Here is a 23,897-nt window from a genome sequence, read left to right on the forward strand (position 1 = left end):
AGCAGGCTAACCACAATGCTTTTGTCATGTTTCTGATTGACTTGAACCATTTATGTTTCAAAGACTGATTCAACTATCAGTCTGCAAGCATGAATGAAACACTTCAGAGAACACTTCCTTCTAGCAAAGAGGGTGAGGAATTTTATAGACATAGCTACCAGTTATTTTTCACTTTCAACTTCATTTCCTGACTATGCAAGTCATATTGGCCTCACAACCTGTTAAAATGGCAATGCAGATTTGTAACAAACAAACAAACAACACGAACCTTTTTATGCCTTCCTCTCATTTTGGGGAACATATTTGCTAAATGTGCTGACCTGTTTTGTTTTGTTTTGTTTTAGGGGTCTGGTAGACGACAAAAGCGAAGTTTGGGCGTGGGGGCGCTAGTTAGTTTTTCTGTGATTTCTCGACACACATTTCTATGGTGTATTTCCGGTTGCCCGGAAGTGCACTCTACAAACACGCTACAAGTTAAGCTAGCTAGAACGCGTTGTGTGTTGTATTGACTGGCTAGATTTCCTAGCCTTTGCATACCCGTTGTTTTTAATTGAGCATTTTTAAAGCTACTACCATATTGGCTTTCGACTTTTATACAATATGGGAGTCCCTGCATTTTTCCGTTGGTTGAGTAGGAAATATCCTTCCATAATAGTGCATTGCCTTGAGGAGAAGGTAAGCGTTTGTTTTCCTGATGGGTGCTGTAACTGTTAGCACTAGCTGTGTGGCTAAATACATAGCCAATTTATTTACTACGCACATTGACTGTGGTATTGTTCCATTGTGTTACGCGTTTATAAAGTTATGCACTATTGTCCATGCCCTTTTACGATCAATTAAATGCTATTTTTTTGTTCGTCTCAGTGAGGTGCTACCACGCAAATGTTATTAATTGCTTGAGAGTTAGCCAAAAGCTAATCGGCTAGCTTGTGTAGAGCTATTCAGTAACGTTCGCGTTAGATTATTCCAAATTCAAAGTGCGCTGCCTAATATTGCGTTCCTAAATGAGCTTGCAAGGCAACTGTTTTATTATAAGCCGAAGCGTCATATACGTATTAACGTAGGTTATGGTAATGTTGAAACATTATGGTATGGTTAATGCTGGCGGTTGTCAAATTGCTGAAACAGTGAGGGAACGCTTTATGTTCGTTCACCTGTCGTGTCCAGGATGGACACTTGCACAGAAGTAGATGCTATGCTGCTGTCAGCAACTCCGATAGCCGTGATTGTATTATACCGTGTTATATGATTGACTGACTGAATGGATGGAGTGTTTGGAAGATGTTTAATCAGAAATTCTTTCTTACAGTCCAAGGAATGCAATGGTGTGCGAATACCTGTTGACACTAGCAAGCCCAATCCCAATGAAGTGGAGTTTGACAACCTGTATCTGGATATGAATGGAATTATCCATCCGTGCACACATCCTGAGGACAAGTAAGTGTCACCTGGCTCTACAGTCCTTTTCAGAAGTCTGTCTGGGTGTCTTTGTTTTTTTTTCAGCCAGTTAAACGTTGTTGAATATCCAACAGGCCAGCGCCCAAAAACGAGGATGAGATGATGGTGGCCATTTTCGAATACATCGATCGACTCTTCAACATCATTAGACCCCGCAGAGTTCTGTACATGGCTATAGATGGAGTCGTAAGTACCTTGGATTCATATCGCCCCCCCATAGTCTTGCTACTAGAGTGTCCGATTACTTCCATTCTGATTTGTCATATGCTCATACCTGTTTTTCACAGGCCCCTCGTGCCAAAATGAATCAGCAGCGGTCAAGGCGATTCCGAGCCTCTAAAGAAGGGGCGGAACTTGTGGAGGAGAAACAGAAGATGAGGGAAGAGATCATCGGGAGAGGTAAACAGACATGCACATTTTGAGTGTCACGGAAGCAGTTTTTATTGTTTTATTGTTTTAAGGATGGCTGTTCTTGCATCTCTGCTGAAAGAGGGAAAGGGGCACATTTGACTTACATTTGGCTGACACCTTTTCAGCAAAGTGACTTATAACATGGTAAACTTGTTAAGCTTTTTAAAGCTAACTGCTCTAGGAAAAATTGAAGTAGAGTAAGAATGATGGAAAACAGAAAGCGACAAAATAGTGAAATTTAAAAGGGGAGAGTTCAGTATGAATATGTACATTATAATAAGTACAGCATCTTATTCGGATGTTGTAAAGTCAAACCAGTGAACAGGCTGCATCAAGAATACTGGCTCTTGTCAAGTGTGTTATTGATGCTTCAGTTGATTGCAGCAGTAAAACGGTACAGAAAGATTTTTAGTGCAGTAAACCTAATGGTACATCAAGCCTAAAATTTACTGACAGTTATTGCTGATGCGCAACGGGAATACTAGTTTGAAAAGGTGTCATATTTTGTGTACATTAATTGTACCGTTGTAAGTTCAATCATATTTAACTTTGACCGCAGCATGCTGTAATCAAAATCACTAGTGCAGAGTCCGTAAATGCGGCATTTTTTTTGTTCGTGTTTCATGAAATTTGGCACTGCACATACTCGTGCCATTAGGATGACACCCACCAAATTTGGGAGCAGTCGGATGAGTGGTTCGAGAGTTATGCGTGGAATAGACAGACTGACACACAGACCGACGTTCCTTGCATTAATAGATAGATTTTTTGCACTGGACCCAGCAACAAGCACAGCAAAAATCTTTTGGTCCTTAGCTCAACCTATCAGCAGCGAGTGTAGCACTGGGCGTGTAGGCGCCTTGAGGTTCTCTCCATCCACATGGTCATAACAGGCATGTATTGTATTGTGGACATTTGCAAGCTCTGCAACAAACACTAAAATGACAGAAGGCTTCTCTCTCTGATACAGTCATGAAGCATTTTAATTTTCATACACAATTTTAAAGGATTTGCCTTTTTATTTTAGGAGGATACCTTCCGCCAGATGAGATCAAGGAGAGGTTTGACAGCAACTGCATCACTCCAGTAAGTGTGTCCCCAGGTATTGGTTTGTGCCAAATGGGGGGTGGGGAACAATTTCTAACATAGAACAAGTTGTTAATGCAAGTTTTTACTTTAAGTGCACTTTAAACTTGTTGTACCTTTGACGGTGACAATTAAGACCCATTCTATTCTTGTTAATGATTGTACTGAATCTTGTTTCCTAGGGAACAGAGTTTATGGACAACCTGGCAAAATGTCTCCGGTATTACGTAGCTGACAGATTGAGCAATGATCCAGGATGGCGCAACGTTACAGTAAGTGTTAGTGTGGATGAGTGGTGAAGTGCATTATCTTGATTCTAAGTGAGGATTACTTTGTTTTTATGTTGTTGTCTGTGCACTCTAAATTGGTGCAGTTCTACAAATACCCAGCAACATGATGTCTGTGGTTTTACAGCAGACTCAAACCATTGATTACACCTTTTGTTCAAAGACAACAGCATTCCATTGACCTAGAATCACCTGTCAATGCAAGATTTTAATTTATTATTGAATTGTATTTATATTTTTTCAATGTTGTTATACAAAGTGACTAACATTCAAGGACACCATAACAATAAATGCTACAATAATAAATGCACCTACCACAGGGGGAGTCAGTGCAACAGTTGAAGTACTAGTCAAAGTGTGAGCAAAAGTGATAGTGGTGGAATGAAAGTAAGTAAGTTATGGTTATGGTTATGGTTATGGTTATTTAGCAGACGCCTTTAAAACGAGGAAAGAAGGGATGCATGTTAGGGTATGTGTGTTAGAAGGGGAGGCACTCTGGCAAGATGTGGGTCTTCAAGAGCTTCTTGAAGATCGAGGGCGAGGCCCCAGCTCTGGTAACAATTGGTAGGTTGATCCACCAACAGGGAGCAAATCCGAATAGTCTGGATTGTTGTGTGTATCGGCAGCAGGGAGTGATCTAGTGGTAGTGAGGGGTAGCATAAGCCTTTATGAGGACACTTAAATAAGAGTAGAGCCAGCAGTCACTTCAGCAAGCTTCAGTGATTTGAATTTGATGCAGGTGACTAACTAGCCAATGGAGCTCAGTGGGGTAACATGCACCCTTTTTGGGTGATTTAAAATCAGATGTGCTGTGCGTTCTGGACCATCTGTTTTTGCTCCATGACACAAGCCAGAAGGCCAGTTCGGAGGGCTTTACTGGAGTCTATGGGCCTCTCTCAACATCCCTCCTCGATCCTTGGCCCTCCAGACTCGTTACCACTGTTGTATAACTAGCACTATAGATATATGGCTCTGGACTATCCCATTGTTGCCGTCCCATCAGTCTTTATCTAGATCAGTGAGAACGAGGACTGAGGAAGGAAGGGAGGATGATTAAAACACGAATGAGAGGCACCTAATGCGAGGGATGACTGTGGTCTGTAAATAGAGCTAGGTGGCTTGTATTAGGTTAGGTACGTATTACAGCTTGATTTATTTTAGTGATTGATTAGTGCCAAGGGGCATGACCAGTCGATTTAGGCAACAGAATGGTCGGAGAAGGTCTGTTGGTCATTAATCAGGACGGCCAAGTTTCTCGCAACCTTAGTAGGAGTAAGAGTTCAGGAGTCAGTTTTGATTATGTTGTGGCATATGGTTTGTTTGGCTTGGAAGACGAGCAGTTAGGTTGGAAGTGATGTTCCTTCATCAATGTAGATGTCAGAGAGACTAGTATTTGAGATTGTGAGGTTCATCAGGCGGGAATGACTGATAGAGTTGGGTAAAGGTTAGAGAAGGGGCCCCAGTATGGAGCCTTGGGGCACCCCTGTGGCGAGGCAGTGAAATATGGACAATTGTCCTAGCCAAAAAAATGCATTGAACGATTGCCCAGTTAGGTAGGATTCCAACTAGGATTGTGCAAGGGACAACTTGCGCAACCATGTAGAGTAGTGCACAGATGTACATAATATAGAAATATGCATAGATGTGTTGAAAATAATTATACATAAAAATTGAGTTATAAATCTAAAGTGCCCTCTGCTTGTTAGCAGCATTACGTGCACCATTCAGCTAAAGAAGACCCAAAATGAGTTTTTAAACATGAAATAAAAGTCTGCAAGTAATTGCTAGTCTCCATAAAGAGTAGTTTGTTACTTTGTCTTATTGGTTGATATCTATACATGGCTTAGAGTCTTGAAAATATTACCTCAAGTTGGGTGGTTAGTTATCCATTTCTGTTTTGTTTTCCATAACAGGTTTTCCTGTCAGATGCCAGTGTTCCTGGAGAGGGTGAACATAAAATTATGGATTACATCCGAAGGCAAAGGGGTAAAAATCTACACTCTGCTAGTTCCCTCAAGTCATTTCCCCAAATTCCCTGTTCCTTTTATGAAGGGGGGTGGGGGGAGAATTAATCTAGTGCTTAATGAATCATGTTATTGATTTCTCCAACAGCTCAGCCACATCATGACCCAAACACGCATCACTGTCTTTGCGGCGCTGACGGTAAGTTTACATCCCCTCATGGACACCGGTCATTTTGAAAAGTAGTTTGAAAAGTCTGATGCACTAGCACAGAACTGATTAATGACGGGGGGGGGGTATTGTGTAGCTTGTCTCAGATGATCTTGCTGCTGGAGAGAGGATCATTGTTTCCTATGAAAACACTGATATGAGCACTGAGGAGGTGGGCTGGATCAAACTGGCATATTAAATGGGGAAGTACGGTCTAGATAAACTGTTTTTAAATGAAGGCAATTACGGCGGACGCGCAACATAAAAGCGGCTGCATTCAGTAGTGTACCATGCACTTAGTGGACAAAAGAGGACAAATATTGCATCTCATTATGTGTAGAGGACCTTGGTGCTTTCTGCTATTTGTTTTCTTTTTTTGTGTGTGTGGATCAAAAGTATTCAATTTGCTGAAGGTTGGCCTTTTCTGAGTAATTAGCATGTATGGGAAAAGGGCATTCATGAAGGCTACCTTCATGGGCACTTGATTTAATGTCCATATGTCCACACGCTCACACACATCACATGCCCCATGTTCTAATGCCTTGCTTTTTGAGTTTCTCAAAACGTCGAACATGTCTTCTCTTTCTCTCTTTCTTTCTACTTTCCGGTGCGCTCCTGCTGTTCCACTAACTAGCCGACTTGATCATGTTGGGGCTGGCCACACACGAGCCTAACTTCACCATCATCCGTGAGGAGTTCAAGCCCAACAAGCCAAGACCCTGTGCCCTCTGTAACCAGGTCGGCCATGAGATCAAGGACTGCCAGGGAATGCCCAGGGAGAAGCAAGGCGAGGTGAGTCGCGACTCAACTCGACCCGCACAGCAATGGATGCCCTGTGCTCTTGTTCTTAGCGTGCACTGATGGTCATCCTCACTGTGCTAACTGTGCTCTTTGTTTTTGATGCCAGCATGATGAATTTGCAGGCAGCATACCAGTCTCTGAACAGGAGTTCATCTTCATTCGTTTGTCAGTTTTGCGAGAGGTACGTCTAAAAAGAAAAAAGAAAAAGTGGTAAACCTTCTTGATTTTCAGCTTTGTTTTTGTAGTTGCCTCGTGAAATTGGGTTTCAGTTTTTGCCATTCTTTCACTCCCCAGTACTTGGAGCGAGAGTTGACCATGGCTAGCCTGCCGTTTCCGTTTGACTTTGAGCGGAGTGTGGATGACTGGGTCTTCATGTGCTTCTTTGTTGGAAATGATTTCCTGCCTCATCTACCGTCCCTAGAAATCAGGTGAAGCCACAAAGCTACTGTATTCCTCCAGTCAGATATGTTATTAAGCCCTTGCTGAACCAGATTTAACTCATTGGTATTGTGTGGGTTTTATCTTTGACTTGTAGAGAAGGCGCTATCGATCGACTGGTTGGAATCTATAAAGACGTCGTACACAAGACGGGGGTGAGTATGCATTCTACTTCATCGCGCCTTGACTACAGGGCTCCAGACTAACTTTATTACATTGGTTGCACTGGTGCGCCTAGCCTTTTCATTTAGGTGCACCACATATAATTTAGGTGCTTTTTTTTTTTTTTTTAAACTGCACTTCAGTAATGGATCAAGGGTTGGGTCAGAGCTACTAGATGCAGAGTAGGGATTGGTCTCCAGTACACTGATGGCACATGACATTTTTATAGATTGATTTAATTGTGGCACAACAGAAGAAACATTACTAGTTAGTATTTTTAATTATTATAGCACAATACAATCCAAATTGCTTCACAGTTAAAGAGACAGAGTTTAAATGATGATTCAAGCACTAACTACAGCTGACACCTCCAGACAACAAGCCAAAACAAGAGACAGACATAAAGTTTAAACATACAGGCAAGATACAAGTGGCATCAAAGCCCATTTGTTACACAGGGTCAATGGACTATAGCAGGGCTGCCCAAATTGGGGCCCGCGGGCCAAAGTTGGCCCGCAACCGATTTTTTTTGGCCCGCGCTCTTGTCAGACTTTCATTCTGTCTCAACGTTTTATCGACAAAAAAAAAAAATCAAAAACAGTTCACTATCTAGCCACCGTTTAACATTGTTTTAGATGGGGCGGTAGGGGGGCGCTATTGAGCTCCTGTCAGCGCATATCCATATTCGTGGACGTGGATATGTTGACGACAAGAGTGAGGAAGGCTGAGGAGAAGCTCGGGACGTACCGCAGGCAGGAATTAATGTCATGGTACGCACACTTATCAACTTAGATCTAGTCTACCGGTGTGTCTGGCTTTAAACAGCTTGTGAGCTTTAACATTATCAAGCTGTAATGCTAGCGTTTTGACAAGCACACCAATTTTGCCCACCTTGCCCATATGAAATAACTCATCTAAGTTTGCTGCCTCCGATCCTTTCCGTTTTCATTCTTTATAAAGAAAATATCTATCAATGATCCTTGAAGTCTCAGCTAGTGAATAGCTTAACATTGTGTGCTAATAACTAGCAACCACTGAAAGTAAAGCAAAACCACAAGTAGCCCAGCCTGCAACTCTGCGTGTGTGCGGCTGTGTGCTGTTATTCTCTCACCCGCTCAAACGAAAGGTGTGCGTGCGTGCGTATATGTCTGTGTTGTTGATTAGTTCAGAAGCTGATTTTGATAACGTGGGTTTTTTTTACATAACATTGTAAAAAGACTGCTGTCATGCAGTTAATGGGACACTGCAGACTTAGGCCAACTTGTTTAGGCTACACAGGGGAAATTCTTCCTCGTTAGTAGGGAGAGATATGGAGAGTGCGTCAGCTATGGCCGTAGTCTCACCTGCAGGCACCCCTGAAGCTAGCTAATCTGAATAGTCCAATTGTCATTTCTCAATCAAATCTATTTGTTTTAAATGTAATATCTGGATTATGTGTATTAATGTTGTACACATTGCATTTGCATTAATACAAGTACACAGTGCAAACAATCACAGTATAGAGTACAAGCAAAGACCATCACGGTAAAGACTGTAGGCCTATTTCTTAAAACAATAGTCTAGGCTACTTTTTTATAGAATGTTAATTTTGCATAAATAGGCTATGCAATACATTTCATTCTAATGGTCCACGACTTGAACATTTACTTTTGGCCCACGACTCTCCTCCCCGATTCAATTTTGGCCCTTGATGGGAAAGTATTTGGGCACCCCTGGACTATAGTGTTAAAGAACGACACACAAAATAGAGAACGTTTTGCAAATAACACAAACAGTATTACATGTTATGTGTGGCATATCCATCCACTGGATTTAATCCACAGTATTTGGCCATAATATGGTCATTGGTCAGTATCCCTGTGTTTTTAAGTTTCAGTTGTTCTCATGCCTGCTGTATCTTATTTGAGGCATTTGGTCTCCATGATTTACTTTGTGGAAAAAAGAACAAATTGGATTCATTTAGTTATAGTTAATTGGTGTGCATGATTACTTGTCTTTAGTGAACACTGACTGAATTGCGATTTGGTTAACAGTCCTCTATAGGACTATGCGACAACAGCAATCCTGGAATAACTGTTTTGGTTCATGTACACTCACTGAGGGGAGGGGTGGGTTTGTTGGGAGAGTGAGAGCAAGTGGTCAAGGAGAGGCTGCGTGTATTGTCAATGACGTTATGAAGGTTGACTCAAAATGGTTAAAAGAGAACAGAATGTGAGGGTCACACAAAAGGCACTGAGGTAGACCTATTGAGCCTTGTTGAATAGGTTTGCTGTAAGTTCCCTTTCTGTTGGATCTTCATTGTGTTTGTTTGTGTGTACAGGGTTACCTCACAGAAAGTGGCTTCGTCAACCTTGAGCGAGTTGAGCTGATCATGCAGGCTGTAGGAGTGGCCGAAGACAACATCTTCAAGAAGCGCAAAGACGATGATGTAAGAGAACATTCTGTTGCCCCTAGTGCCCATAATTTCCCAATTAATAGACGCGGCTTATACCTTGATTTTGCTAAATGTCTTCAGCTGTGCAAACGCATGTGTTGGAAGCGTTTCCAGCCAAAAGTCCCAGTGAAAAGATTCTTTTTTTTTTGTCAGAAATGGTCATTTACTTGACCTCAAAGATTATGCTATATATATGTTGCACAATGTAGTTGTAGATACAAATTTCAGCCTTTTGCATCCATTAATATAATTTTGTAGGCTGAGTGAACCCTGCCTGAACTTCCGGCGAATTTGGATTTCGCCCGGCAGCTCAGGCTAGACACCTGCATATCTATCTCTTCTGCTTCCTGCCAGAACCTTTGGCTCCAATCAGAAACTAGCTTATCCAAAAGACGCAGCGGATCGTTGGTCTGATTGGTTGAAGGACTATCCAAGCGTACGGAGTATTTGAACGATGCCCATTGGTCACGCCTCTTGTGCAGTAGAAAACAAAGCGCAGCCTCCCCATACGAATGTTCAATCTTAAGATTGAGTTTAGTATGGTGATAGCCAGTGTAATAATTTTGGTCATCAATAAAAGTTTACACCGTTATCATCTAAAAGCATACCCTAGGTTGTTCTTGGGGCCCCAGTTATCCTTTAACTATGGCTTACCTGGAAAGTCTGATTTTATTCTTAATTCTTATTCTGGCCTTTAAAACTAAAAAAACTTCTGTAAAATGCGCTCTTCTGGGTAAGGTCGGTTGGACGATGGATTTGATCATTGGCGGGGCAGTTGGAACGATAATTTGGTTCTGTATTCTAAAATGTGCCTCTGATCCTGCAGGAGAGTTTCAAAAGGAGGATGAAGGACAAGAAGAAGCGAATGAAAGTAAGTTGGACCTACATTTTTTATTTTTTTTAAAAAATATGGTCCAGGTAAACATGGCTACCGTTTTGTTGTGCTCTTTTGCCATAGCACTGCCTGTTACTATGGTAATAATCCAGTTACTGTACAGGGCCGGGTTTCCCAGTGCTAAGAACTTCTTAGGAGCGTTCTCAGAACTCCTAAGAAGTTCTTAGCACTTAAAGAGCTGCTTAACGAATCTGGGAAACCCGGCCCAGAACTGTACCTATAATGATCATTCCTGCTCTGTTGTCCCACCCAGATGCAGCAGCAGCATCAGCAGCCATCCTTCATGCTGTCCGGCCAGTTCGCTCCCCAGGCTCTGGGGGGCAGAGACCGACCAGGGGCAGTGCAGAACGCCCGTCACACGGCCTATGACATGAGGATGCAGGCCACAAACCAGCACAACATGGTTAGGACACGTGCGCTTCATAACGTTGTATTGTTGTGTCTGTTGACTTGGGTACCCAATTCAGCTGGATGTAGTTACGGTAGTGGTTATAAATTGTGATGTCTTAGAACAGTGGTTCTCAAACAGTAGAATGCAAACAGTATGTACAGTGTAAAATATGTAGTTAAATTGGCCAATTCTGTTGCATTTTAATGCGTCATAATGGTGGTGCTTGGAGAGACGATTGTCGATTGTTTTCTATGATGGTAATCACTTGGACTGCAGCCCAATCTGCTGGCGATTGGATTTCGCCCCTGGAGCTCAGGCTAGAAACCCCCACATTCTTCTATCCTGCTTCCGTTACAAATCTGCGGGGACCAGTCACAAACTGGATTATCCACCTGGCACACTGGGATCGTTGGCGTAATTGGTTGGAGGTCTATCCAAATGCATACAGTGTCATTTGAACTTTGCCCGTTGATCACGCCCCTGTTGAAGTAGAAAATACAGAGCAGACTCCCCGGACTAATGTTCGAGTCTTAAATGATTGAGCTTGGTCTGGTGATAGCCAGGCCAGTAATCACTGTGAAAAGTTTGAGAACTACGGTTACTACGGTCTTAGAATATTGTACAATGACTGCTAGATTACACTGAGGAGCCTTGCATGGAAAAAGTCTTAATTCCATGATTTGAAATGAATCTATTGACTACATGGTTACAAAGCAAAGAGCATTTGATGAATGCTGAATGGATTAAGACGTTCTCGGTGTATCCGTATGGCAGACGGACTGCACACAGTATGAGTTTTGTACGGTTAATCATGTGATGCCCTGTGCTCATCAGCCCATCTTCCTTTCATTTGTGATTCCAGGATGCAGCCCAGTCCTTGAAAGCTTCAATAAAGAACGGGAACAAGGTAGGTCTGCAGTTCAACAGTTCTGTCACTTCTTGTGTCACACTCACTTTCTCTGTGTCACATGTTCTCTCCCTCTATCGCTCTCACACTTTCTTGCTCTCTCTCTGTGTGTGTGTGTGTGTGTGTGCGCGCGAGTTGAGTTCTGTCATACTCTGCTGCTCACTCTGTCCCATTCTTCGGTCTAATACATGCCGGATGCCCATGTTAACAGGTTAGAGTGTGACCCGCACATCTCAGGTGCGACTTCAGCCGTGCTGCAACCGCATGTGCTGGAAGCGTTTCCAGCCAAAGGATGTTTTATTAGTCCCACTGGCAGCAGCAGAGCTTTTGTGCCGTCTCTCTCTGTCGAGCTCTGTCACTTTCTGTGTAATATTCTCCCTCTGTCTTTTGTGTGAGCTCTCTCTCTCTCTCTCTCTCTCTCTCTCTCTCTCTCTCTCTCTCTCTCTCTCTCTCTCTCTCTCTCTCTCTCTCTCTCTCTCTCTCTCTCTCTCTCTCTCTCTCTCTCTCTCTCTCTCTCTCTCTCTCTCCGTCGTGCTCTGTCTGCGTCATGCGCTCACTCTCGCGCTGTGTCTCTGTCACTCCTTTCCTCCTATGTGTCGTAGGTAGCTGGTGAATGAGGCGGCTCTCGTTTAAACAGCAGTTGATTTGGAATTGAATGGTACACATTTACATGCCCAGAATGGTCCATATGGGCCACGGTCATTTCCATTTTTAATTTAGACACAGTTCTGAACTGGTTTCCTTATGCGCCTCGAAATTGTGCGCTGGCGCAATGCTCTCATTCTTTAAGCCGCCGCATGTTAGAGGAGCACAATGGCAGAAGTTAACATTAACATATGAATGGGGTGGCAACAAAGCCTGGGGGTTAACGGAGCAAGGTCTGGGCTCTATTTGTTTTTTTTTTTTTCTGTTTCTCCCTTTCCCTCTCTTGCCTACATGCCTTTCTTCCTTTCCACATGTATTCCTCCCTTTATCGCGCTGGGTTTCCTTTTCAATCTCTCGCCGTTTCACTTGTCAGGACTTTTTGCTCATTGAAGTGTGAAAACACGGAATCCGCTTTTGAGCCGATCTTTTGAATGCATCTAAAGATGTGTTCAAGGTGATGCAAAGTCCATGTAGAATTTGGGGTTGATACTGGTTCAGACTTTTCTCAGCGGAATCTCTCGCATCACTTGAGGGCACATTCACAGCTAAATTGTTTGGAGAGTTCTAGGACTATCTCTACTTCACCAATACAATTCTAACTGTTGCAGCTTGCCCTCTTAATGCTCAGTCTATTTAACATGATTAAAGGACAAGCCCTCAATGAAACATTTTTGCATATACCCCCTTGAGCAAAGAATGATAGTCAAGATATTCTTTACATAATTGTGCTTATTTTCCCTCTCGTCACTCCTTAACATCAGTCTCAGAAGATGCAATGCTTGGATGATGACATTTGACTGTTCTTGCAGGGCAACGATGGCGTAGACGGCCGCGGAGTGAAAAGGAAAGCCGAGGACAGTGACGACGAGCCGGAACCCGAGGACAACGTCAGGTAAACGCTACTGTGCTTTAGAGGCGGGTGGTCTGATTCTCCTCTATCTGGATGTGCTGGTGTCATGCATTGAACATGTTCATTAGGCTCTGTCCTGTAGTGTTTTGTAGAAGTAAAAACTGTTCCTTTTAAGTACTACGTTCTGCCCTTCGTTGGGCAAAGGGAGATTCAGGTGAGTTAGGGCCCCTGTCTGTCTTAACCGAATAGACCAGTATTTGTTTGGGGATAGTTTGGATAGCTGGGTGGTAGTCAGCGTCAGTGACGGCTGAACTATTGGCCCTGGACATTAAGGTGCTTTCTTTTTAAAAAATATTTTATTATTATTTATTATTATTATTATTATTATTATTATTTGCCCATCTATGCTTTTATCTGCTATTACTGTTAGATTTTTGTTTATGTAAAGCACATTGAAAGACCTGTGTATGAAATGCGCTATATAAATAAACTGGACTTGACTAGACTAATGGGGTCGGGTATAATGCAGTGAAATGGGGGCTGTGAGTTTGAATAGCGTGCAAAAAACAAATAGGTAGAAAATAACTCCTAGATGAAGTGAGGCAAGCTGGTACATTGCACTGACTCACTGATGTTTATGCTTTGGCTTTTGCTTGTGATATTAGTTTTGCATACATATTTTGCCAAGGCTTTAGTAACACTGAAGTCTAGTCCCTTTGCCTGTTATAGACTTGCAGGAAGTGTGACCATATCACACAGTACCAAAAAGACTTTCTCCACTGAAGGGTAACTCGTTCCACTAATATGTATTAAGCTACAAGCAGGAGAAATATAGGCCCCATTAAACATTAGTCTCGATTTAAGCTGCACAGTGGATGAATCATTTTAAAAACAAAGTGCAGCTTAATGGAGGTTCGTTTTCCAGTTTAGCCTGTGGATGTTATAAACAACTATCCATCAGTCTAATAGAATAAGCGATGTCCTTCCTTTTCTTTGTGATTGCTAAGTTATAAGTATTTCCATCGTTTCCTCATTTCAACTGGCTGACTTGGTTTTGCAACAACTCAAGCAACGACTGAACTCCTTGTTCACTTCAGATATCTCAGACAATTATGCTAGCTAAATATTGATCAGTCAGCAGTGTTCATCTGCGTTAATGTAAAGGCTTCTCGTTTGTTGTGCTCTCTTTCGTGTTGTAACGTGAAAATGGAAGTGACTCGCATCTATGAAACTTCCCAAGAAGCCTCATGCCACCTTTATTTGTTTACCGGTGGTTGGTGTGTTTGTTCACAAGTCCACTGATCCATCGATCCATTTTCATTTTAAATAGCTTTAACTTTAGACAAGCTGATGCGTTTTACCATTCAGAATTGAATGACTGTACAAGGTTTTATGTAACATGCGTGAAGGCTCAATCCCAGGGAATCAGTCACCTGTAGATTCATGCCCATTGGACCACTTGCATGAGCACTAAGACCGTGGCCACGTGATCTCTTGTGTACATTTGATAGCCATGTCAATCGTTCAAGGCCTTCAGTAGACGTAAGTAGACGTAAGACCGCTCATTTAAGGCCTTCAGTATATGCAGTATACTGTTCAGTATAAGACCTCTTGTATCAGAATCTTGCACCCATTTTACATTGTAGTGCTAATAAGATGATTAATCAATTTCAATTAGTAATTTTTATTTTGTTTTCTTTATTTCATGAAGAGATGTTTGAAATGGTAATGCGTTTTGGCACATTATATGCATTGTATCTGTTTAGAATAATTCAGTGTGGATTTTTTTTTTATTATCTTTACCCCTAACTCAAGCCCCCCCTTTCTTCTTTTGTCGCACTCACATAGCCTTTCTTGCGTATGGACACACACACACACACACACACACACACACACACTCTGGAGTGCTCTGTAGTGGAGTCTTTCTCCTCCGCCTGTGATTAATATGGAAAGGAGAGCTGGGTCCTTGCAAATTCCTCTGCGATGCGCTTGGCAAAGCTGGTTAAATCCATCTGGATAAATTGGTATTCATGGAGCCTTCTCCTGCTCCCCACGGGACAGAGGAGGGATTGGTTAGACAGATGCCGCTCAGCCCTGATTGTATGCGCGGAATGGAGCCTCGTCACACCAACCCAGTCACCACTCAGGCCGCTGCAGGAGCAGAAAAATGTGGCGGGTTTTTTTTATTTATTTCTTTTTTGATCTTTTTTTATTTCTTTTTTTCCCTTGTCTGCCGTGCCGCACAAGTCGATGCAAGGAAATTGTTACAGCAGTCATTTTCATATTGCATTTGCACAAAACTGGGAGGCGTGGAAAAAGGCATTTGCGCCATGGGAACGAATACAGATGATTTTAAAGGGGGCTGAAATTCCATTCGGTGAACTTGGTCACTTTTTTTTTTTTTCTCTCTCCCCTCTGTGGTGTTAATGGCTTTGTTGAGATGTTAATGCATTTATGGGGTTGGTGTTTTCCAGGTTGTGGGAGGATGGCTGGAAACAGCGCTACTACAAAACAAAATTCGACGTGGACGTGAGTGATGAATCCTTCCGCAGGAAAGTCGTGAAGTCCTATGTGGAAGGCCTGTGCTGGGTGCTGCGCTACTACTACCAGGTAGGCCTTTTTTTTTTTTTTTTTTTTTTTTCAGATTCAAGATAATTGTCTTAACAAGCCTGTCAATATTGGGTACTTTGCTCCTACTATAAAATGAATGGGCACCCTTGTTGTCCAGGCATGTATCAGGCCTGATCAGAAGCCCACTCTCTTGGACTGGCCTCTTCCCCAGCGATCAGGCAGGTCTCCCTTACCCGCGTTAAGTGCCCTTCACAACTAAGCCAGTTGGACTCGTAGTTCTTACCCAGCGTTTGCCTCCCGCTCCTGGGCACCCCACGTTACTGCGGCTGTGTGTGCACAGGCCTCGTCACAAACCGGCCTGTGCACCAGGGATGTGGTCCGCGTGAATCAAACCAATGAAATGGGAGTCACTTGCACTCTAGCCTCTCGTTACTCTCGGAGCAAGGCCACAGAATCGGCAGCAAGGCCCTGGACAACTTCAAACTGAACCCAGGGAAGGACCAGGCCACATATAGCTTTGTCGGACTTTAATGGTGCAAGCACACTCAATCTCATATTTATTGACCCCAACGTTTCAGTTCCGGTTGGCCTTTTTTCAAGGTTTCTTTTTCTGTAAGTTATGTCCCGTGCCAGTGCCTCAAAGGGTGTGCAATTTTTTTTTTTTTTTCTTATTTAGACTTTAATGGTGCAAACAACGGACATTGCCATGCACATCATCTTGAGAATCAAACCAGCTTGGCTCTTTAGCCCCTTTCTCAAGGTGCTTGTTGGTGCTTCGGACCCATATTCACAGTCTGTGCTTCTGACCTTTTTAAAAGAGGGGTAGCTCCTGTGTGCCCTTCTAAAAAAAAAAAGGAACGCAAAGCTCTCCAGTCCTCTGGCCTATTGCGCAATTTATTGTATTTTAAAATGGGTTTATTGTTTTTTTAAAAACACCAAACCACACACGCATACCTGTGGCATATCACCCTTGACCCCATTTGTTTGACATCGTCGGGGGATCAAGCCAGGCCTCTCCTATTTTGTTTGTTCTGTCGCCTGACGAGTGCTTGCAACATACATCTCTCCCCGGCATCTTGTAAATGCAGGTCTCGATCTTTTAGCTTTAAATTCAATAATTAGCCAGCGGGCTCTCTCCACTAGATCCCTGTCTGATTAGGGATTGGCAAAGGGATTTGCTGCCTGTAATTGGGAGCTGTGTGCATGTACAGAGGTGATGGTGAGGTGAGGTGGGGTGCGGGGGGGGGGGGGTGGGGGTGGGCGGTGTTTGAGGGGCGACGTGTGGTGTAGTCTACTATTCTAGTGGAGCTTGTGGAGAGTTGCTCCCCCAGGGATTGGCTGAATGGATTCATTATGGAGTCCGCACAGCTGCCTGAGAACGTGTCTGTTGGGCTCCGCCTCGCGTTCTCAGATTTAGCGGCAGCGCCCTGGTGATCGCGCCGAGCCGTGTGCACTCTTCACGCACATCCGTGCCCATATGTGCCGCACGCACGCCTCCCACATCTACGCCGTATAGCAAAGAAACACTCTATGCATCTCTGGCACCATATGCACCACAGATCTGTACGAGATGCACAGCTGAACGGTTCAGGATGAGTCGCCTAAGAATGCAGCCACACCCTGTAAAAATGAATGAACATGCACCGCTGGGTGTAGTGGTCTTTTTTTGTTATCCGATGTAAGAATCATTTCGCTTGCGGAGAAACGTATTCCTAACAGAACGCAGGAGATTCCTGTGCACGAGCCCCCCCCCCCCCACGGTGCCTATCCAAATTTTGCCAGCTAGGGGGATTAAGGGCATTTTGTTGAGGTTTTATGTTGTTATCCATACATATGAGGCTGAGCAGCGAGAGAATTCCCGTAGATTTGCAGTGCCGCTTTGCGAAGAAGTCCCACGGAGCACATTAAATCCTCAGTGAAGGTCAGCGCTCAATATGGGAAATGGTAATTCACCAGCGGGAGGATCCGAGACGCACAGGGAGATTTGCCGGGTTAAAATAATTTGCACCGTATCGGAAACAAATGACAATTTTTAGTGTCTTAAGGAACCATGAGAATTACTGTGTTGAATTTTGTTTACGTTAACAGAATTAGCATGACTGAGTCAATACATGTTAAAAGAAGACTTGAGTCCTTATATTATAGAACTTTGACATTTTCCTAGTGTGCGTGTAGCAATACTGATATTTCAGAGTCTATGTGCTCCGTCATTGCAGAGACACTGTTAAAATGTGTATTTTGTTTTTATCCTTATTAAAAAGAGTGGTCCAGTTGAATGGTAGTGTTGTGGATAATCTCTCTGTAGATGGGGATTTAGAATGTTTGTCTGGCAGTGAGGGGGTATAGTATTCTAGAATTCCGTGGCAGTTAAAGAGTTAAATGAATGGGTATCCCAACAGGGCTGTGCCTCCTGGAAGTGGTACTTCCCCTTCCACTATGCCCCGTTTGCATCGGACTTCAAAGACATCAAAGACCTGTGCAAAGACTTTGAGAAGGGAACCAAGCCGGTAAGGGAAACGGCATTTCATTTACCAGGCATTCAGGCCTCTGGGTTTTTTCATAAGCTATTAATATAATACACACACACACACACACACACACACCGACTGTGTGTATGGATATAAATATGATATATTCTGCTTCCCAGTTCAAGCCTCTGGAGCAGCTGATGAGTGTGTTTCCGGCTGCCAGTGGAAACTTCCTGCCGGAGACCTGGAGGGCCTTGATGTCCGACCCAGTGAGTTGGTTCATTAAATCGGGTTTACTAACAAAACCGCAAACTCATTAGTGACCAGAAAAGGAAACGGTTGCTTAAGGGTTTTGTTTCTGTTCTTGTGGCAGTGTTGTGAAGGATAAATATATTATTGTGCCATTTTCCACAGGACTCCCAGATCATTGACTTCTACCCCGACGACTTTGCAATTGATCTCAATGGGAAGAAATACGCTTGGCAGGGTAATACCATCTTTTCTCTGAGTATAATAATGAATGATAAGTGATGTGTGTTTGAACCACAAGCCACATACTTGGATGAAGTATGAAGTGATGCAGAAGTGGCCTATGTAAGGAAAGTTGTTTTCTTATGTTTAATATGTAAGAAACAGTGCTTTTGTAAGCAAAATGCTAGAGCTAGTCAGATCATATTATGGATCCTACCACATCTTGCATATTTTGTTTGTTAAAATTAGTTCCATCAGAAGGTATGTTCAATGCATATAGCCAAATATAATAATGTTTAATTTAATAATCAGAGGTGCTAGAGAATCAGTCCTTAATGCTTCTAAAGTGTTTAGCAGCAAGTTTGAATATTTGTGTGTGTGTGTGTGTGTAGGTGTGGCCTTGCTTCCCTTCGTGGATGAGCGCAGGCTGCGGGCTGCCTTGGCAGAGGTGTACCCCAACCTCACTGCAGAGGAGAGTAAGTACGCCCACTGGTGTCAAACATCAGCTGTCATGGTACTGTAAGTTTAGTTTTTATGAAGCGCCCTCCTGCTGAGAAAATTGGTTGCATCGCTGTCTCTTTGGGGAATTGACAGACAGTAGTTACTATTCAACGTTTTGTCTTGTTTGTAGTAGTTTTATTTTTATTTATTTTGTATTTTTTTGTTAACATCCACTACATTTCTCCCGCATTCTGTATATACAGAAGAATCAGTCATGTAAAACCAAATCAGGTCTCCAAATACTGCCATTTTCAGTAAAGTCATGAACTTCATCAATCATCAAGAGCACTAATCAGCAATGGCATGATAAATGTGGGTTTTATCATCCAGTAAAAAAAATGTGCCATTGTTTTTACCACCGCAAAATAAACGCAATCAAATGGGCCGACGTGTGGACCATAATCAAGCCCTGCCCACTCTCCACCTGATCCCCACACTCTAGCTGATTAACTAGCTGATTTTACTTCTCTGAACACTGCTGGACGAGCAACATCACAAGATGTAGTCATCTTGAGTGTATTTGCTTTCATCCGGTTTAAATGTTTGCTGAGCCTTAAAAATAGCTTTTATTGAAGTGGGAGACACGAATGCACTTGGATACCAGAAGTATAAGGTGCGCAGCAGACCACAGTAATTTGCCTGATTTAATCATGTTGGGTTTTTTTGTACTCCTTTCACATTTTGTTTTTTAAAAGCAAAAAAACCCTTGTTGAGACATGACTTCAGGGTCTATATAGAATGGTCACTCCATTACGGGAATGGTCAACCCCAAAAATCTAGAACTGTAAATGTACTGGAGGGGTGGGGTGGGGTGGACAAGGGGCGTTTTAAGGGAAAGTTTGACCCCTGCACTTCCGGACGTATGCATAGCATTTGTCATATGTTCAAAAGTCACACATAGCAATGAACTGAAAATTAACTAAACTTTCTTGCTTTTCAGTTAAAAGGAACAGCTTGGGAAGTGACATCATGTTTGTGGAAAAGTCCCACCCCCTATGTGACTTCATGCATGAGCTGTACCGCTCCGAATCTCACGAGGTGAGTCACTGCTGAATATGGTTACAGCCTGCCAAGACTGCTGCCCACAAACAACATTTTACCATTTCAGTGTTAATGCAGCTGTTTATTTGAAACTGTGTGTGTGATTTTTAAGCCTGTATTGTGAAGTTGTAATCCCTGGCCAGAGTTAATTACCAGACACAATATTTTTTTTAGACTGGCTCCTAGTGTACAATTGGTTTGCCAATGAGCTTTGAGACTGCTGAAAACAGTTCAACCAATCACAGTGCAAGATTAGTTCCTCTTGCCTTCATGTACTTGCAGAAAAATATTTGCAAGATGAAATGATGGAAAGCTCAACAGTGCCTCCTCATTCTGCATGTATGGTTCCGAGTGAGGACCGTTCATGAGCTCCTTTGCAAAAGTAAACAGACAGGGAGGGATGTGCAAGATTATGAATTAAGTGAACGTAAGCCTAACATCATGTAAGGCTTAGTTAAGTTACATTGTTTCACAGGTGCGTAAAAACGACTTTTCATAGTAACTTATTTATAATGTCAACTAAAGGGCACTTGGAGAGTGCAGACTCAAATGTCAATAACTCGAAATATTACTCAAAATAAAACAAATTTTCATGGAGGCAGCAGTCCACAATCTTGTTAGTTTGCATACGAATAGCACTGAAAAGTGACAGAAGTAATTGATGTTTGACTAAAATGCATATTAGTAGGCTAGTTTACAAACGCAGGGCAATGTTTATTTATTTATATGTAAGTGTTGTAAACAAAAGGGACAACATTCCTATACATTGAAAAAAAAAAAAAACATGAAAGTGTTCATTTTGGTGTAAGAAGTCATGAGTGAGATCTGTGACGCTCATTCCAATTTTTGACTAAGAAAATTACATGAATGGATTAAAAAAAAAAACGATTCGCCTATAATACAAATACCATCCATTACACACAGTCCATTTTCAGACTGCACACAGTGAAAATGGATTAACAAAAAAGAACATAACTGTCAGTCAAAATGTTTCAAAGAACAGAATTTTAAGCCAGACATTTCCAGAGTTTCAAGTGATTTACCGTAAACCATTTAGTTCCCCAGACACGCACTCGATTTGAATTTTGATATCTGACATTAAGTCAGCTATCCAAAATATCATAATTGTGTTCGGCTTAGGTTTTCGGCTGATATGAACTGTGGGGAAAAATGAGTTGCCAGGTCTGTTTTAGTTTACTTGCCTATCCTCCAACAGTGACCACTTACTTGCAAATGTATTAGCTCTGGCAAAGCCTCCAGACCATGCCATCAGTTATCGGAGTGCATTCAGTCCTTCATCAATTAATCACATTGAATTAATTACTTTTTTCCTCTGTACAGGGCACTCAGATCCCTGCGGAATTATGCCATGGAATCCAAGGTACATTAAATCTTGACGAAGATGCTATTCTACCAGATAAGTAAGGAACAGCACTTTTCACTTCTCCTATTACTGAAAAAGTCTTACCGTTATTTTAAGGGCCTACACCGAAGGCTTGGCATGATTGCCAATGTTGTTGTTTGAACTTGTGCTCTTCCTCCTCAGACCAGTAGAGTCTCCTATTCCCTTGTTGAGAGACCTGGCGCAGAACAGTGCCATTGGGTGAGTGAGGACTCTCATCAGCCTCTCTTCAGTGTGTACTTCATCTAGTGTTGAATGAGACCGGCCCAAGGAGACTGTCCTATTAACAGCCAAAGCATGCTAGTCACTTCCCTTTGAAACAGATGTAGACTCATTGCAAAATGCAAATCTGTACGTTCTAGGAAATAAGTAAGCTATATTCGGAAGGTCAAAGTTAATTTCTGTGGCGCTGAGGCCTTTTTGCAATGAATTGCAGGCTGGAGCATTGGAGGCATTTTAGCCCTGAATATATCTTTGTCTTGTCTTCGCAGAATTAAATTCCAGGACCCACAATTTGATGAAGATTTTGTGTTCAAGGCAGTCTTACTCGCTGGGGCCAAGTAAGTCTTCTTTCCAAATAATATAGTTTACGCAATATATACAACAAATGCTTTGCATTATATAATAAGCAGTGTATATACTGTATATACATGTTGCATTATTATATAAAAGAAATGATATGCACTGAGTCTGTTTTGTTTGGGTAACAGTAACACAATGTGTGTCCAAATGTCAATTTTTCTGGTCCAGTCCTCCCTAATCCAGTACAGCGAATGTTCCGTCCATCTCTTCTCTAAGCACACCTGATTATAGTTGGTCTAATTATATTGACTTGATTAGCTAAATTGAGTGTTCAACTAATTAAGACTACCATCAGCGGAGTTTCCATTCAGGATTTTAGTGAAAACGTTGCCCTTCGAATAGGAAATATGAAACGCTTGAAATTCGCATGAAATTTGCTAAGGTTCTTTGAAGCACTTGACAGAAATGTATTTGTATTAAATCACATTTGTTGAGATTATATTATGTGTTTCACATAAAGTTGCCCTGCCCAGCTAACTCGTCCACTGATTAAAAGAGTGATCCATTTATAATTTGCAAAGCAGATAGAAATGCACTTACCTTGCATTAATCCACATTGCGCTGTGGTTACCAGACTTATTCACTTATGGGCCTGCTAGCTGAATGCCCTTTAGACTGTTTCCACACAGTTTGCAGAAATGCTGGTTTATCCCCCTTTTCATGTAGACTTGCAGCTAAAGTGCTGAAACCTGGAGACTGGGAGAGATCCAGCAATGGACCATGGAGACCTCAGCTTGGCTTCAACCCCAATCGCCAGCAGGCCCACCTGGGCCAATCTGCTTTCAGAGCCTTGGGGTAGGTTTGACTCTTGTGATGTACACAACTGTTAGTAGTCATCTCTTACTTGTGTTCTTCAAGCATGTAGTTGCTCCCCCCCCCCCCCCCCCCCCCCATTCTCTCCGGCTCAGCACAGTGATCATCTGTGAAGACGAGCATCTTAATTGTTGGTCTTCTCATATTTTAAATGTGTTTCTGAGGCACATTTTAGTGATTAAACATCTGGATGCCCACGCATAGTGTTCTCACAGGAATTAGGTTCTGAGATTGTCTGCTGATTTTTCTGCCACCATTTTCCTAATTAAGTCATCTATTTTGTCTAGATTGCATCACACACTACCACATGTTCACTGATTGGTCTCTATCCCAGAAACTCTGTTTCTTTTAGAGAAACAATGGCTTATGTTTGGCCAACTAGTGTACGTCCACAGGTAAATAATATTTTGGCATATGAAGGAAGAGGCCATTGTTTCATTGTTTCGAGTCAATAGTTTTACATGTGTTTTTGTTCCTGTCCATTCATTGTGTCCATATTTACATATATGTGACCCGATCTGACAAAATGAATGAATGAATTACTTCAAAAATCATTTAAAACTGAAATAATTTCCCCAAGTTTCATAGTCAAGACAAGACAAGAATGCAAAGTTACAAAAAACATTATTCAAGTTTTTCAATGGGAAAAAGACGCTAGAAGGCCATAATTAAAGATGTTGCATCTTGACAATAATTCAAGATATGTGACCCTGCAAAGCGAAACCAGTCGCTTCAGTAAAATTAACAAAATGTTAGAACAAAAAGTTATCATGCTCACATGAACGGCCATAAAATAAGCTTTCCAACGATATGTATATCGAGGGTATTACACAAACTATCGCTAAGATAACCGCATTCAAACTTGACATGGTTCTCTTGTCACGATATGCCAGAAGAGGAGAATGACTGCAAATGTGTTGAATCTTCGTCGGGTTTAACAGTCAAACCCGTTTTTCCGTGAAATGAGTTCACAATATGAAACTGTAGACTGTATACTGTCGAATTATGCGAAAATGTGAAATTCAACATTTTAACCCGGAAGTTTGTTTATTGTGGATATTCTCAAAATAACATGCGCAAAGCGACTGATATCGCTTTGAAGGGGTCACAT

General features: G+C 42.2%; 1 protein-coding gene across 1 annotated transcript in view; it reads left to right on the top strand.

Moving 5' to 3' along the window:
- Positions 1 to 431: 431 nt before the first annotated feature.
- The window catches only part of xrn2 (5'-3' exoribonuclease 2), a 33,991-nt gene continuing 10,525 nt past the window's right edge, over positions 432 to 23,897 (top strand). The window contains exons 1-27 of the mRNA XM_062550534.1: positions 432 to 675; positions 1,310 to 1,437; positions 1,533 to 1,644; positions 1,746 to 1,857; positions 2,897 to 2,955; positions 3,138 to 3,227; positions 5,156 to 5,228; positions 5,355 to 5,405; positions 6,049 to 6,206; positions 6,322 to 6,396; positions 6,510 to 6,643; positions 6,751 to 6,808; positions 9,136 to 9,243; positions 10,076 to 10,120; positions 10,398 to 10,547; positions 11,398 to 11,442; positions 12,897 to 12,979; positions 15,412 to 15,547; positions 17,908 to 18,015; positions 18,156 to 18,245; positions 18,391 to 18,463; positions 18,840 to 18,923; positions 19,889 to 19,986; positions 21,331 to 21,410; positions 21,536 to 21,592; positions 21,883 to 21,951; positions 22,640 to 22,768. Of these exons, the coding sequence (XP_062406518.1) occupies positions 601 to 675; positions 1,310 to 1,437; positions 1,533 to 1,644; positions 1,746 to 1,857; positions 2,897 to 2,955; positions 3,138 to 3,227; positions 5,156 to 5,228; positions 5,355 to 5,405; positions 6,049 to 6,206; positions 6,322 to 6,396; positions 6,510 to 6,643; positions 6,751 to 6,808; positions 9,136 to 9,243; positions 10,076 to 10,120; positions 10,398 to 10,547; positions 11,398 to 11,442; positions 12,897 to 12,979; positions 15,412 to 15,547; positions 17,908 to 18,015; positions 18,156 to 18,245; positions 18,391 to 18,463; positions 18,840 to 18,923; positions 19,889 to 19,986; positions 21,331 to 21,410; positions 21,536 to 21,592; positions 21,883 to 21,951; positions 22,640 to 22,768 (2,480 nt within the window). The 5' untranslated portion in view covers positions 432 to 600. The remainder of the gene's footprint in view (positions 676 to 1,309; positions 1,438 to 1,532; positions 1,645 to 1,745; positions 1,858 to 2,896; positions 2,956 to 3,137; positions 3,228 to 5,155; positions 5,229 to 5,354; positions 5,406 to 6,048; positions 6,207 to 6,321; positions 6,397 to 6,509; positions 6,644 to 6,750; positions 6,809 to 9,135; positions 9,244 to 10,075; positions 10,121 to 10,397; positions 10,548 to 11,397; positions 11,443 to 12,896; positions 12,980 to 15,411; positions 15,548 to 17,907; positions 18,016 to 18,155; positions 18,246 to 18,390; positions 18,464 to 18,839; positions 18,924 to 19,888; positions 19,987 to 21,330; positions 21,411 to 21,535; positions 21,593 to 21,882; positions 21,952 to 22,639; positions 22,769 to 23,897) is intronic.

Source organism: Sardina pilchardus, chromosome 12 (genome assembly GCF_963854185.1).
Source record: "Sardina pilchardus chromosome 12, fSarPil1.1, whole genome shotgun sequence".
NCBI lineage: Eukaryota > Metazoa > Chordata > Actinopteri > Clupeiformes > Clupeidae > Sardina > Sardina pilchardus.